At 35.8% G+C, this 14,742-nt stretch overlaps 1 protein-coding gene across 6 annotated transcripts in view; it reads right to left on the reverse strand.

Annotated features, from left to right (window-relative positions):
- Positions 1-14,742, reverse strand: part of Sap47 (Synapse-associated protein 47kD) — a 75,413-nt gene that overhangs the window by 3,252 nt on the left and 57,419 nt on the right. For 4 of the 6 annotated variants that reach the window (XM_069505844.1, XM_034980190.2, XM_034980191.2 and 1 more), the window contains 4 exons: positions 13,989-14,126; positions 13,705-13,844; positions 13,001-13,113; positions 11,537-11,650 (listed from right to left, as the gene is read on the reverse strand). In XM_069505844.1, coding sequence (XP_069361945.1) covers positions 11,537-11,650; positions 13,001-13,113; positions 13,705-13,844; positions 13,989-14,126 — 505 coding nt within the window. Of the gene's footprint in view, positions 1-1,094; positions 9,930-11,536; positions 11,651-13,000; positions 13,114-13,704; positions 13,845-13,988; positions 14,127-14,742 lie in introns of those variants that run through there. The other 2 variants (XM_034980192.2, XM_069505846.1) reach the window with 2 other exon arrangements.

Genomic DNA, 14,742 nt, shown 5'->3' on the forward strand with positions numbered 1-14,742 from the left:
GTTGGCACCCCTTGGGCACGGAACCCTAAAAACGAGCGGAACCGCGGGAAAAAGCTAGTTCGTAATATATTAAATACCACAGTATAAGGTTTTTATTTTACTATACAACTACAGTGTAGGCATAAATCGGCATTAGCCGAAAAGACTTTACTGTTTTTTTTTCTTTGGAGTTTCTAGTTTACCGTCTCGTCCCGTCTCTTTTACGCTCGCATTATTAGGCATATATCCGTCCTTCTTCCACTCTTCTGTGCAGGACGAGGTAGTGCAAAATATAACCGTCTCTTTTTCGTGCGCAACTGAAGCTGAGGTTATCAGTTCACCGTCCTTTACTCTCTGTTGTGTGAGGTTAAAATACTATCTATGCGTTTATGTGTGTTGAGTCTTTCGGCGCTGACGCAGCGTGCCATTAATAAACATCGAATTTGATATAAGTAACCTATCTACCTATTTTTCTTCTAATATCATTGCTTGAAACGATATGAAGCGTCGCATTCAAAGGATCAGTTTAAAAAAAAAATATAAACCTACAACCGCGCTGCAAGACACGACAAGAATGATTTATCTTTCAAAAACAAACATCTTTGAGCATTTACAATTAATATAATACTATATAATGTAGCACGACAACAATTTCGATATTAATTGGTGTCATTAAAAATGCAATTTTCTCTTAGCACAGTTAGGCCAAAAGTTTTTTTTTTGTAATTTGCCATAGTTGACTGCGCCACACACACAAAATTTAAATGAGGAGTGACTGAAGAAAACTTTTAGAAAAGAAGAGACTGGTTTTCATGTAATTTAGTTTGTACTAGCCGACCAAAACTCTATAGTTTATGGTACATCTACCATAGCTCACACATTCACCTTGCACACAAGTTATTAATTAATCTTATATGATGATAGAATTTTCAGAATAGGATTATTGGCTCCAGAGATTACTCTCCCCTCTCTCTACTGATACTCTCCCTACATAAACTTTACCTCTTAATTATTTAATACTCAGAACGTAGGGACAAATTCTATAGTTCATAATATTTATAGCCCCTTATGCTTTCCATCCTAGCATTACCTGGATTTAGATTGTTGACTTATGATTTTACATTTTTTTCATGGATCACCTATTGGGGCTATGTTAGTGATCTTGGGTTTTCTAATCTCATCCTTCAGAGAAACTACTAACATGACCCTCTACATATTATTCTATACTCACATAGCTCACATATTCTATCCATACCAGGGTCTAAATAGAAGGCTAGTACAAGATCAATTTAATTATCAACGAAAGAAAATTATTGCTACCTTTCGTCGCTTACGCTATGTGTAGCGGGCAAGTTTACTCAACTATAGGCCTGTGTCGTATCACCTCTCTTTGACGTTCATTTACATTACACCACCTTACAACTATACAACTAAATCTACACAACTCTATAAACACTGGATTACAGACATAGAATGGATTCGTACGTTTTTGTAAACAATTGGTTCTACGAACGCACTGTATGTACGAGTCATTCGAATAAAGCTAGAAGTTTCACTTCTGCATATTCTTTTGTGATTTGTAAGTTTTTCAAGAATTTATGTGTGTGCTAATTTTAATCAGAAATTGAGACTTGAGCACTCAAAAAAATTGCCAGACGCATTTTTGTAAAATAGTAGAATTGTACCTACCATCAGGCCCTTTATTACAAATGCCCGTCCAGACTCACGCTCAGAACATTCGAGAAAAGGCGAAAACATATGGATGATATTGTCGCCTGTTTTAGGTTCGGAGTCGTTTTTATCCCGATAGAAATGGATCGCAGTCGAGAAACGAAAACGACGCCCCCTTTGAGGCTGAGAATGCTGAGATACATAACGTTATTTGACTTTTCTCAGACTAAAAACAAAGTCAAAACGAGACAGAGTTATGACTCTATATGAATCTGTCTCATTAATTCTTGCTCAAGCTAAAACGAGGCGTTATGTCTTACTTAGGCGACATACTTAAATTTATTTTACTTCAAAGTAAAGTCTGAGCAATAACAAAGTATGCTGTATATAGTTCTCAACCTTGCTCCAGAGAGAAGTCTCAGCGAGAAGTCTCGGATGTTCTCGATGTATGACATTTTTTGAGAGAGTACACCACCTGTACTTTTTTCTATTCTATGGATTCGATCATAGACTAAACAGTGCGTCCGTAGACCTCATAAAATTTATAAAAGGAAGGAGGAAGTGTGTTGTCAGACACGAGTTTACAGACGCAGTTGAGACGGCAGTTAGTGTAATATTTAATTGACTGACACCCATAAGTGATATGTGGCGGCTATAATTTACTGAAATAGTTTTTTTTATTTAAATTTCATCGTCGTTGAAGCCTTTTTTGCGAACACTCAACTTACCTACATAGTCTGAATCCCAATCAGGTATATGTAATCAAGATTATGGCCAAACATTCACAATATACCTTGTCTCATACTCGTATATTTAACAGAACTTCAAAATAAACGTGAATGAAGTTCGTTGCCTTATTCACACAACACATTCAGGCTGATGGGCAAGATATCTTAGTTATACAAAGTGGTTAATTTTTTTCATAAAATTACTTATCCCGTGTGTTTTTAAACTACTTTTGGGCGTTATTATTTCTTTATAAAGAATTTTTTTAAGGTGATATGATACATAAATTGTAAATTGGAATCAAAAAAGACATCAACAATGCATCAGAATTTTTATTTATATTTTTTAAATCCATTTTTATTTTCTTAGCTTTAACGACTGAAAATTCTGACAACACAGTGTGAGTGAAAGACAAGTTTCAACATTGCTACGTGGAAGAATACGCTGATATAGTACTAATTCGTTGGTACACCAAACTGCTACGACTAAAGGTAAAAACATACTTAGAACACGCAACGCGACGTGGAATAGTAAGTACTATCTGTGACAAGACAGACGTCGAGAGCCATTTTGGAATCTGGATATCTCAACTAGTTTTGGTTGGATCGTTGTGGAGTAAAAATATGCTTCCACCTTTAATGTGCCATCTCTTTTGAAATGCTCTCTGCAGAAAAGTTTGGCATGCTTTTTAACCATTTCAAAGCAATGACAGTGAAATCGTAACTACATGCAAATGCATGTTTGACGTCAAATTTGACACCTGTTGAAACAAGACCTGTCATATTTGACATCTAAATATGCAGCTACGAGTGTCAAAGCATTGCTCTGATTTGTTGTAGTTTAGTGTACTTGAATCAGGACAAATCTAATCGCGAAATAAAAACCAACTTTGAGAAAAACATGGAAGTAAAAAACAACATTAAGGGAAATGCAAGAAAACAAGCGTTAGGTATGCTAAAGATGCTTCGTAGCAAAGAACAGTTGTGTAAATATTAACTGTTAAAATTAGCGAAAAAGCGCGAATTTAATTTGCTCAAAATGAAATATTTTAGCTTTTAGGAAAGTTTATGGAATATATTTACAGGAGACGCAATTTCGTACATCGTACGTATTTTAAAATAAACACATTTAAACTTTTCTTGTCTTGACAGATAAATAAATAATTCTTACCTGTTACTTACACTAGCGGCACGCTATGATGGCCGGTTTGACACATTACAATAGTGATGTGGAATGTCAATTTATTCTCGAACAAAAAACAATTAAGTTTTGTTTTTGTACCTGATTAAATAGGTTTAATAAAACAAAAATGTATATGTTTATTTAATTTATTTGAACGAACTGAATATTTGAACGAAAATGAATATACATACTTTATATGCACACAAGAAACATATGAATACAAAAGATACCGAAAAAGGTGCCACAAAAGGCCATAATTAATCAGATTCGTCCATACTACTATTTTCACTGTCGTCACTGCTATCATCACATACATTAATAATTATATGTTCGTTTTCTATAATATTATCTATTTTCACATCTCTTTCATAATCTTCCCTTATTAATTTAACAGTTCTATTCACAACCTTTTCCCAGTCTCCTTTAGTCACATGTTCACAAGCTTCTTCTAATAATTTTAGCATTTTTTTTGTGGTAAATGGGGGTTCTGTATTGTGTCTTGCAGCATATCCCTTAATTTGAGCCCACACCAACTCAATCGCATTATACTCACAATGGTAAGGCGGTAACCGTATAACTCTGTGCCCATGTTCTAATGCTATTTCGTCAATGACGTATCGGATCTTGGTTGGTTTGTTTTCTTTTAAAAGACGTACTAATTCCGCTTTTAACATATTCATGTTTGCATCTACGCCATTTTTACGAAGCCATGCGACGATATCAGCTTTCTTTTGGGATTGGGCAGGTGGCTTGTCAATTTGCATCGAGTGGTATGGGGCGTTGTCCATAATTATAATAGATGGTTCAGGGAGGCTACACAACATTGAGGTAAACCATTCAGTAAACTTTTCTCCATTCATGTCTTCATGATAGTCTCCAGTGGTTTTTGACGCAAAAGCCATGAGAGAACCTTCGACAAACCCGTTGATGGTTCCGGCGTGACAAATTATAAGTCGCGATCCTTTTCCTACAGGAACTTTGGAAGTAGATGCTGCTGTGTCATCGTTCCAAGAACGGCCTACAGTATGGTTAGCATTAAGCCATGTTTCATCCAAGAACACAACATTTTGCCAATTTTTGATTTCTTTCACTTGCCGTAAAAAGTATACCTTGCCATCGCTATATCAAATCTTTCCATCAATATTTTGCGTTTGTTACATTTTTTGTATCGAAATCCAATGGTCTTCAAAATCTTCGTTAAAGAACTTTCCCCACCGAAGAATAATCCAGCTTCCTTCAGTGAATGCACCAACTTTTTTCTTGTTGGATACTCCTTCTGTAAATAGTAGCCGTAAACATGTCTTCGGATAGCATCGGCATCAAAGCTATCGATGCCTACGACTGGTTTTGCTCGTTTTCTCTTTTTTGGTGTGTGAAGTTTATTTTCTTCTGTGCCAGTCTCGCCATATTTTTTTTTAGTTATCCGTCTAACAGTTCGTTGTCCAATATTAAGCGCATCAGCTACGCGTTCAACCACTGACGTTATAGGTAAAATTGGCCCTCCATTTTGAGCTTCACGATCGAAATAGTTACGAAGGCGTATTAGGAACTCACGTGTCTGACTATTTAGAACAGTTCTCTGCGTACGTTCGGTCATATCGACGAAATCCACAACAAAGGGCTTGAACAGAGTCCAAATTAACGAGCAAGGGTCAACAGTAATGCAGTATCAATATTTGAAATCCAAAGCCAGGTCAAAACTATATCACAATCGCATTGCACTGACAGTTTATACTTTTCGAAGCAACGTCAATTCGAAACTGCTTTGTTTTGCATTGAGCATTGACGCGAGTTTGCCGGAGGTAGTAGTTGTGCTAGCCAGCGATCCTATGTGACGATCGTATTAGATTCCATTTTTAAAAATTTATTGATATTTTTTTGCGATTTCAGAGGTTTGTCCACATAGTGAAAATTGTTCATATTCACAAGTACATTCACCCCTTAAATGGTGCAAACTGATTTTTCTACACTTGTATACATTTAAGAAATCAATTTAATAAATAAATTTTGAGTCCTAAACCTAAAACTACATTCGATAAAATTTATGAATCTCTGCACATCACTATCGTCAATAAAGTAATACAATTATTTCCTTCAAAGTCGTTATCAATTAATACGGAACTTCATGAGCGGACAAACGTCAAACCGGCCATCATAGCGTGCCGCTAGTTTAATTAAACAAATACATAAAAAGCATAAGATCTGTATAGTTCACAGGTCATAACCAGGGAAAAGTAGTAAAGTAAAAACTTTACCGATGTAATTTAAAATTCGTAAAAATTCTTTTCAAGAAATTGTATTTCCCATAAATACACGGATTACGAGTATTGGACACCTCGAGCATATAATAAGCGTTGTAGATAAAAGTAGCAATGTTAAAACTACTTAGTAAAATTAGTTAGGTACTACAGAACAGATTTTACGTGATGCTATATTAATTACTATTATAATATTATGATCTTAATTACTTATGCATATATATAACATTCAGTTTACATTGAAGTATTTTCCCATTGAGATATTTATTCATTAAATTCTAAATTTTAAAATCACTTTGAAAAAATAAATAATAATTATGGCTACGTAAACGACCACAATCCTAATAAATTGCTATTTCATAACACAGATTTGTTTTAATGGAACAATTATTGTAATGGTTGAAACACACTTCCGAAACGCGAAACGATACGATGTATCGACGTCATGTTGCACATTTACGACACGCAATGCCTTCCTATTCCAGTAAATTAGCAAATAGCAATCAATGTATGCAAAGAATTTAAAACTTTACACTAAAGGTGTAAAAACATTACTGTGTTATGGTGTGCCTATAGTGTATACGTCACACGTGTGACAAACTAGTGTTCACGAACAAAATGTCAAAAATAAGTCCGATTGCTTTTTGTCGCGTCACAACACATTAATGTGCCTGCACCTTAAAGAGTTAGATGACACACTGATTTGAAACGCTGGGTAGCGTGTGTAAGCATTAAGTTGCGTATAGTGTTTAAAGTGTGATTCTAGTCATAAAATACATAACGTCCCAGCTATCGCGCTTTATCGTGTCGCGACGCGTTTCACCAGTCTGTTTCCGCCCTTAGAGATGTCATGAATCTCTCTTAATAACATTATTTTATGAAAATAGCTATTATAGTAAAGCTACGAAGAAGTTAATTTTATCGTGATAAATAATACTCGATATAAATGTATAATACGTCGCAGCGATAATGTAAAATATGTCGTTTTACAATACGGCTAAATGCTTTAATAACACCTCGATTTCTAAATGGGTTACGAACGCTTTAATTTGACTTTACAATGAACTTTGTAGCCAAAATACCCGCACCCGTAGTTGAAACTATTAAGGCCAATATAATTATAGCAGAAAAATACTCAATCAAAGCCAATAAAAATAACAAACATAGCCTCCTTATATGCAGCAGATCCATAATTTTTTGTTAGTCATAAAGAAAAACCGTAGTGTTTCATAAAAACACTAGTAATATTGTAAAGCGGCGAATCTTACATATCTACCGCAACATACTAAGGTATATATAACATTACAGTAGGGTAAGAAGGTATATATTGTCATATAACATCATATTATATTTAAACGACACACGATTTAACAACAAGAGATGAGGATATGATAATATAGTGATATAGCTTATTTTATATATAAACTTTTTGAAATATATATATAAAAAACTAATGAGCCGTAGCAGCTAGGCATAAATTTTGTAAATTCTATACATATATAACTCTCGAAACAATATATAATGAGTGAAAGAGTCAACAGTGAAACGACTTGAATTGATAACGCCAGAACCTTTGCTCAGATTTATATATTTCACATTGTATATATATTTTGTATATACATACCTACAGCATAATATATTTGTAAAATAGAAGTATTACATACATACTGTATGTAATAATGTATTTTTAGAGTAAATATTTTATAATACTGGGATTTATGTTGGACATCATGCTTTTATATCCATAATAGAATAAATTTAATTTATGGGACCATTACTGTCTTCATATAACTGCAGGTAAAGTAAACATTATTGCACTAACACGTCTGCCATAAACTGTACCCTACATAAATTTTATTGGATACAACTATGAACTATCATATACCAAATATAATGTTAATTTATATTTGGTATAAAGAAGACAACGCGGCCGACTTCTATAGAGCGTATGTACTTTAACTTTTTGACTTTGACTTTGCTCAGATTTAAGACACAACAGTAAGCTCTCTATATACATATATGACTTTACTCAGACTTAGACGGAGTTCAAACGAGACAGATTTTACAGTCAAGTAAAGTCCAACAAAGTCCTACTACCTACGCTCTAATGAAATAAGCCTCAGCCTAAGAACAACGGAGAGTGATGGCTTGGTCTAAAGGGGTGCTAAGTTTTAGACAGCAAACGAACATCCCCCTGTTCTTAAAACTTCGGAACCCCTACTGGCTGCTTGCCACTTTTAACAATCATGTACTTTTGTCGGATGTAATCAACTGCTGGTTCCAATTTCCAGTTTTGGATCGTACATGATACATGTTGAATACCCAATTTACGTGTCGGCATATTATGGTGTACAACGTATTATAATTTTTGTATAAAGATGCCGAATTGAGATTTTAGAAAACTTGAGATAATATTATTGCAACCTTTTAAATCTTATGGCCTGAAGTATTACAAGGTAATATTTTTTTGGTATGTTGATATCCAAAAGACTATATATTTTGATAGATATTATGAGTACTTCGGTTGAGTAAGTTTTAATACTGTTATGGCATTACCTAATCAAGATCGAAACAATTTATATGAGGATATTAAGGATATAAATACAGTATAGGCTTGACGCAAGCAACGGACTGCTTCATATACTATCGAAGGCATAAACAATTGGTTAACAAGTCATAAATGGCCTTATACAACTTGATACTTATTTGGATAGCTTAAAGCTACGCATAACCTGACTCACAGACTCAGTTCAGCGCAGCACAGATTTCATGTTGCGTTTTATTAAAACAAATATATTTTCCGTCTAACAAAGCGCAAAAGTGTATGATAGGTCTAGGTGCCGCAATACATCAACGGACGGGGTTTGAACATGCATTCCTGCATAAGCCTACGTTGGAGCAGACATTGCCCGTGGTCTGCGCCATCTCCCTAGTAGGATATTCCACGTCTGTTTGATTTTTAGCATTTTTTTAAATAAGTAGCGATTAACCGAGCTGGCGGACCACCTAATTTTACGTGATAACCATCGCTCACAAGAAGCAGCGCCACAGCAACCTCTTGTGCCTTCAAAGAACATTGCCAGCACAACAGGCCGATTTTTTTAAGAATTTGTCAATTGAAGAACCCCATATCAAAATTTAGTGGGAACACCGCCAAAGAAAACAGTTTGTATATCTCTGATATCCGGGACGATTGCGCATGACCATTGTCAAATGATAATTTTATATCGAGAAAACACCTAGGCTAGGTGCACCTACCGCTTGACTGTGTGGCGGTTGCCACAATTGCAACTAGATGGCGCTATTCAATCGATAACATTTCATGAGTAGTCCCGAACAAATGTACCGCCGGCAGTACTCGCACTAACGGAGTTTTCTACAATCTGGACTATTTATAGAAGTTTCAAGATACAACCGTAGCGTTACTGAGCACAACCAACCGCTCAGTGGGAGATCTCCCTTTGGTACGGTCGAGCCTGTACATCGCTCCCGTACAACTGAAACTCTCGTCGGGTAAAGTGCAGATTACGGGCGCCAGCGACGTTGAAATCATTGATTTTTACGTCAAATATCACCGCTGCCCACGCTCTACCTCACGAGCCGTCTCAGTGAAACGGTATACCTATACCAGGCAACTCACGATTTTAGAAAATGGCTAATATTAGACTATAGGTACTTCCAATTGGGTATTTGACCACATCAAAGATAAATTATTTCTCAGTGATGATTAAATAGAGGGTCTTCCAAAATACGTAAAATCCTCGTCCTTTGATAGTTTTAAGTGTAATAACCATTTTAAATTATCGATTAAACTAAAAAAGTACGTCATTATGATGTGACGTCACATTCATAGAACATTTCATAGAATATTGCATACTAAATGCACGTTTTGACGTTTGATAAAAAGTTACTGATTTGACTAGTTGTCAAATCCCGTATTCTGCACTATGCTATGCTGCGTACTGCGTGCCAGCTTACGCCTAGCCTTGAAAGTATTTTTGTAATTTGTACCAACTTAACAGAATGATAGTATTGTGAAGCGACCGAGGTGTTTTACGTTGTTACTATAAGTGATTTGCGAATTTTCCTTGGTGTCCGTGATTCTGGCTTAAGCTGCATTCCGAAAAGGAAAAATATCTCATTTTAGCACATTGTTTACAACTACTTCAAGACCCGGTTTAGGGTATGCTCTTGTGTGTCAAGGCACACAGCATAGTGCTGAGCTGGAACCATTTTTCGGGTTGTGCCACACATGACACAGTATATTCCAGCGCTTCTTCTGCTTGAGGCATGTTGACTTTAAAGCTCAAGTGGAGAAAGCGCCGGAATAACCAACTCTTAGTTATAAGATGTGATGTGTCACATAAACGTTTTGTAATAAATAAACGTTTTTCTTTCTTTCTTCTTACATTTCTTGAACTTACCTTTCTTATAAAACATATTGATACCGTAGCCTGATAGAAATCACAAGGTACTAAAACGAGATTTTTAAGTTAGAGAGAATTTTAATTTAGAAAACTCTTTTGGTTTTTGGATTTCTACCATTATATTTTTGGCATATATAAGGAACTCTTAAAGAAATAAAAAGTGACAGCACAGTAATCATCAAATAATCTAAATCTCAAATTTAGCAGTTTTATCGGTCCTCTGTAAAATTGCTGTAGTCTTTCTAACACACTAAACTTTAGTCGGATTTTCAATCAAGCAACGGTATCACCAACAAAGTAATAAATATTTCCATTTAGTATTTTGATTTTTCAGAACCATTAATATCAATGATGAATTTGCACCAAAAATTAATGGAGTTTTGCATTGACAAGAACAAAACAGCATGCTGTAAGACAATTACATGTATTTCTCAAAGTTGGTTAAATTTTGAGACGACATTTATAAGTCAATAGCAATGTGATTGAATGTATAAGTGAATGATTTGGTTTCATGGCTTAAAATAATAATCTGGTATCAAAAATGGCATAATGATAACCTAAAAAATGATAAAATAATATAAGAAGACAAAACAATCATTCTAATGAAAAACACGATGAAACTAAAATTAAAGCACGTAAAGAATAATCCTAACCCCCAGCACCTTTTGCCCATATCCAAACCAATTTGTTTCCCGCAAAGTGAAGAAATTAGTATGTATGGTTGCATCCGAACTGACAAGCACGTAGCATACATTTGTCCCTAATTCTGTTGTAAAAGTAATAAATCTGGTGAATTTTATAATAAAAGAAAGCAAATTAGACGTAGTTTTGGAAAAAGATTATAGTTATTGTGTCCACGAAATATCAGAAAATAAAAATAATTCAATGAGGTAAAGGTATTCAATTAAACTGTTGTTAGACCAATAACTTACTATGATTAATAGTCGACCTAGATAATGTACCTAAATAGTTAGGTTGTTAATTTCAAACAAACAGTGTAGTAAGTGAAAAATTCTGTAAATAACTTCGTTTCTAATAATTATATCCGATCCGAGTCCGTGAAAATACGTTCCTTTTTGTTTTGTATGGGAGCTTATGACATATATGTCGTAGATAATAATCTCTGGTATTCTCACGGATGGCGGATAGAACTCGAATGACGGAAGTGCAGTGCGTAATCGCCTTAAGATGGGACTCTACCTCTAATCAATACTTTATCATTCCAAATGCAACCGCATCAATAAATAACTTGAGAGAGTCGTTAAGATTTTGACAAACTTTTGACAAACTTACCATCATCGTTGTCTCTATCGACTTTAAGCGATTTAATTCTTTTCTTCGCGTCATCTATGGAGTCTTGAGACGCTTTCTCTTTGACAATTAGCTTGCCGCTCGCTGATTTTTCATCTGGGTTTTGGGGGAAAATAAAATGATAAACAAAAAAACTAAACTAAAAATATGTGTGCATGATTTGTGGTAGATCAATAAAAATGTGATAATGGTTTAAGTCCTGCAAATTGCTAATACGCGTGGCCGCCAATTTAGTGACGACAGCACTAGACTGAAGTTTCGAGCTAATGGTATATTTTTATTTCGGCTGACGTCAAAATGACGTCATTTCGATGTTAATGAGACATGGTTCCAGCGCAATAGCTATTTGCGGGACTTATAATAAATGAAATAGCAGTCACGCTTGAAGTTACTTAGCTGAATAGATACAAAATATTTTTGTGATATTTATACTGTCTCCACTGTTATATAAAATTTAAAATACCAGCTAGGCTTCACCCACACAGGCAGGCACATACAAAATTACTATCTAGCAGAAAGAAACAAGTTTTTCCTTCATACTATAACGTTGATAAAATTGAGATAGTACTAGAGCAAGAGCATGTGAGGGCCAGACCTTCATTATTTTATAAAACTCAAAGTTTCTTTGCGCATGCCCCCAAACAGGCAAGAACGATCAGCGACTATGAAGTTTGGATCATCGTGACTTTGGTAAGTAACAGTTGTATTTTTTTATAATAAAACTAGCTGATGCCCGTGACTTCATCCGCGTGGATTTACGTTTTCAAAATCCCGCGGGAACTCTTTGATTTTCCGGGATAAAAAGCCTATGTTTTAATCCAGGGTATAATCTATCTCCATTCCAAAAGAGATTGCCCATTTTCTTAGGAGCTTTGGGCCCCCCCTAATATAATTGTTATGTCACCACGGTTTTAATTTTATTTTGTAGACAAATAATTAACTCTTTATATTCTGCAAACGATTTCTATTTATTCACCTTGGTTATAAAGAAATCTTATTTTTTATATTGCTGATATTGAGGTTATATTTAATTAATACTTCTTCAAAATAAATGTATGTTTACGATTCTAACTGTAATTGTGGATATTTTCAATAATAGAGTGAAAAAAAGTCGTTATAAAACATAATCGTAAAAAAATAACACATTTAAAAAAAAATTAATTTAAGTTTTGACACGACGCCACAAAAGAGGGCCCGTTCACGGGCGATCTCCTTTCAGCCAAATCCGTCCAGTAGTTTTTGCGTGATTGAGTAACAAACATCCAAACATCCACACTTTCACATTTATAATATTATTATATTAGGAATTATTATAAGTATTGATTAGGATAACGAAAGTCTGTCCCTCACGGGCTCTTAATCCATACCGGTTGAGTTCACGTTCAAGTAGCCATAAAAATTTCATATTAAGCCATATTAAGTAAGAAATGTGTGTTCATGTCTTACCCAGCGAGTCCTCGGCGCCAGAGGGGCCCGTGCCGGCCGCGTCCACCTCGTTGGCCTGGCAGATGAGCGACACGCGGTAGAAGTAGTTCCGCCAGAAGTTCTCCTCCGTGATTCTGGAATATTACATCGAAATCATTGCATTTTGTACCCATCATTCATCATTGTATTTGTACCCATGTAGATCGCAGGCTTTGTTTTGCTTTTGCCCAAAAGCTCGCCCGCTGAGCAACTCTGAGCTTTCTTACGAGGTCCATTGTTAGTGACTATGTCTCAGACACATATTATATATGTGATCACACATCACTATTCCAAAACTATGGTGTTCAAGCACTGAATAATTTTAGACATATTTTTTGAAGTGCTTTTTAAACTAGTAACCCGCCACAGCTTTGCACAGGTGCAGGGTAGATGCTAATGTGGTGTCAGTGTGATTATTTTGTTTTATTTCAAAAGAATAAGACAGCATTTCCGATGAAAGCTCAGTGGGCATGATTTCTTCCGACATCTTGAAAAACTATCGTCATATTTCAACACATTAATACAAAACATTATTAAAACATACGTATAAATCTTACTTTTGAATCACGATATCTATTGATGGATATCGCATTAAAATCCGTTACATAGTTTAGATCTAAGTGTACAGAGGGACAGACGGCGGGAAGCGACTTTGTTTTATACTATGTATGGAAAAGTCAACTTACACTTTAGGCACGAGATCGAAACGCATCTTCTCAAGGTTGTTGTCATCGTTCATGATGGCGAGTGCGACTGGGTACATCTTGTCGTAGTCGAAGTCGAACTCTACGCCCGCTGGCGGGGCTCGGACGAAGTTCCGCCGGTCCTACAAAACATACATTCGGGATCAATAAGGGATGCACATCTGGTATTCAGAGGATCTGTGATTCTGTCGACCACCGCCTAGCCCTTGATGAAGGCGTCCTGTTCGCGGTTGAGCTCTCCAAGAATACGTGTGTACTGAACTCACAGTGGATAAGGACAGGCATTCCTCTTTGAGCGCAGCTTCGTTGGGAGCCCCGACCCAGGGCGCCACTGCGGCACCCCCGCCGCCGGCCTGGCCCTTGATGAAAGCATCTTGTTCACGGTTGAACTCTCCGAGAATACTCTGTGGACAAACAACAACGTCACTTTTACTTTCAATCTTTAAAGCGCATCAGAATTCAGATCAATAAACAAAAATTAAGAAGCAGAAAAAGATCTGGCTTGAAAAATCAATTTGTTTGCGGTAACGAATCTAAATCAACTAGGCTTCTCGCCAGTCGCCGAACTAGTCTTTCCACAAGATGCATTGTGAAAGAGCAATATTGTATTCTGAGCGTTCATATGTGTTATATTTATAATTTACGGTTGTAACTGTGGCGTCACCCGGGTAACAGCTGAAGATCAGCGTCCAGCGTGATGCAAGACATTATGCTGAGCTGTACACCCATTTGGAGTGGTGTCACAGATGAAAATGTTACATTTGAACTTTGTTTTTATCTGTGACACCAACAACAAATAAATGCATTTTCTTTCTTTCTTTCTTTCTTTTCTTTCTTCATTTTAGTACAGAGATTGTTTATATTTACAACATAATTAGCAACAGTTTCTAAATAATTCAGCTGAGAAGATCGCCGCCTCTGTACACGTAGAGTGCACACCATGTATCAGAGCTACACAATGGCGGTGGTTTTCTCGGTTTAAATACGTGGAAAGCCGTACTTTTAAGGATTAGTATTTAT

This window comes from Maniola hyperantus, chromosome 21, assembly GCF_902806685.2.
Source record: "Maniola hyperantus chromosome 21, iAphHyp1.2, whole genome shotgun sequence".
Taxonomy (NCBI): Eukaryota; Metazoa; Arthropoda; class Insecta; order Lepidoptera; family Nymphalidae; genus Maniola; species Maniola hyperantus.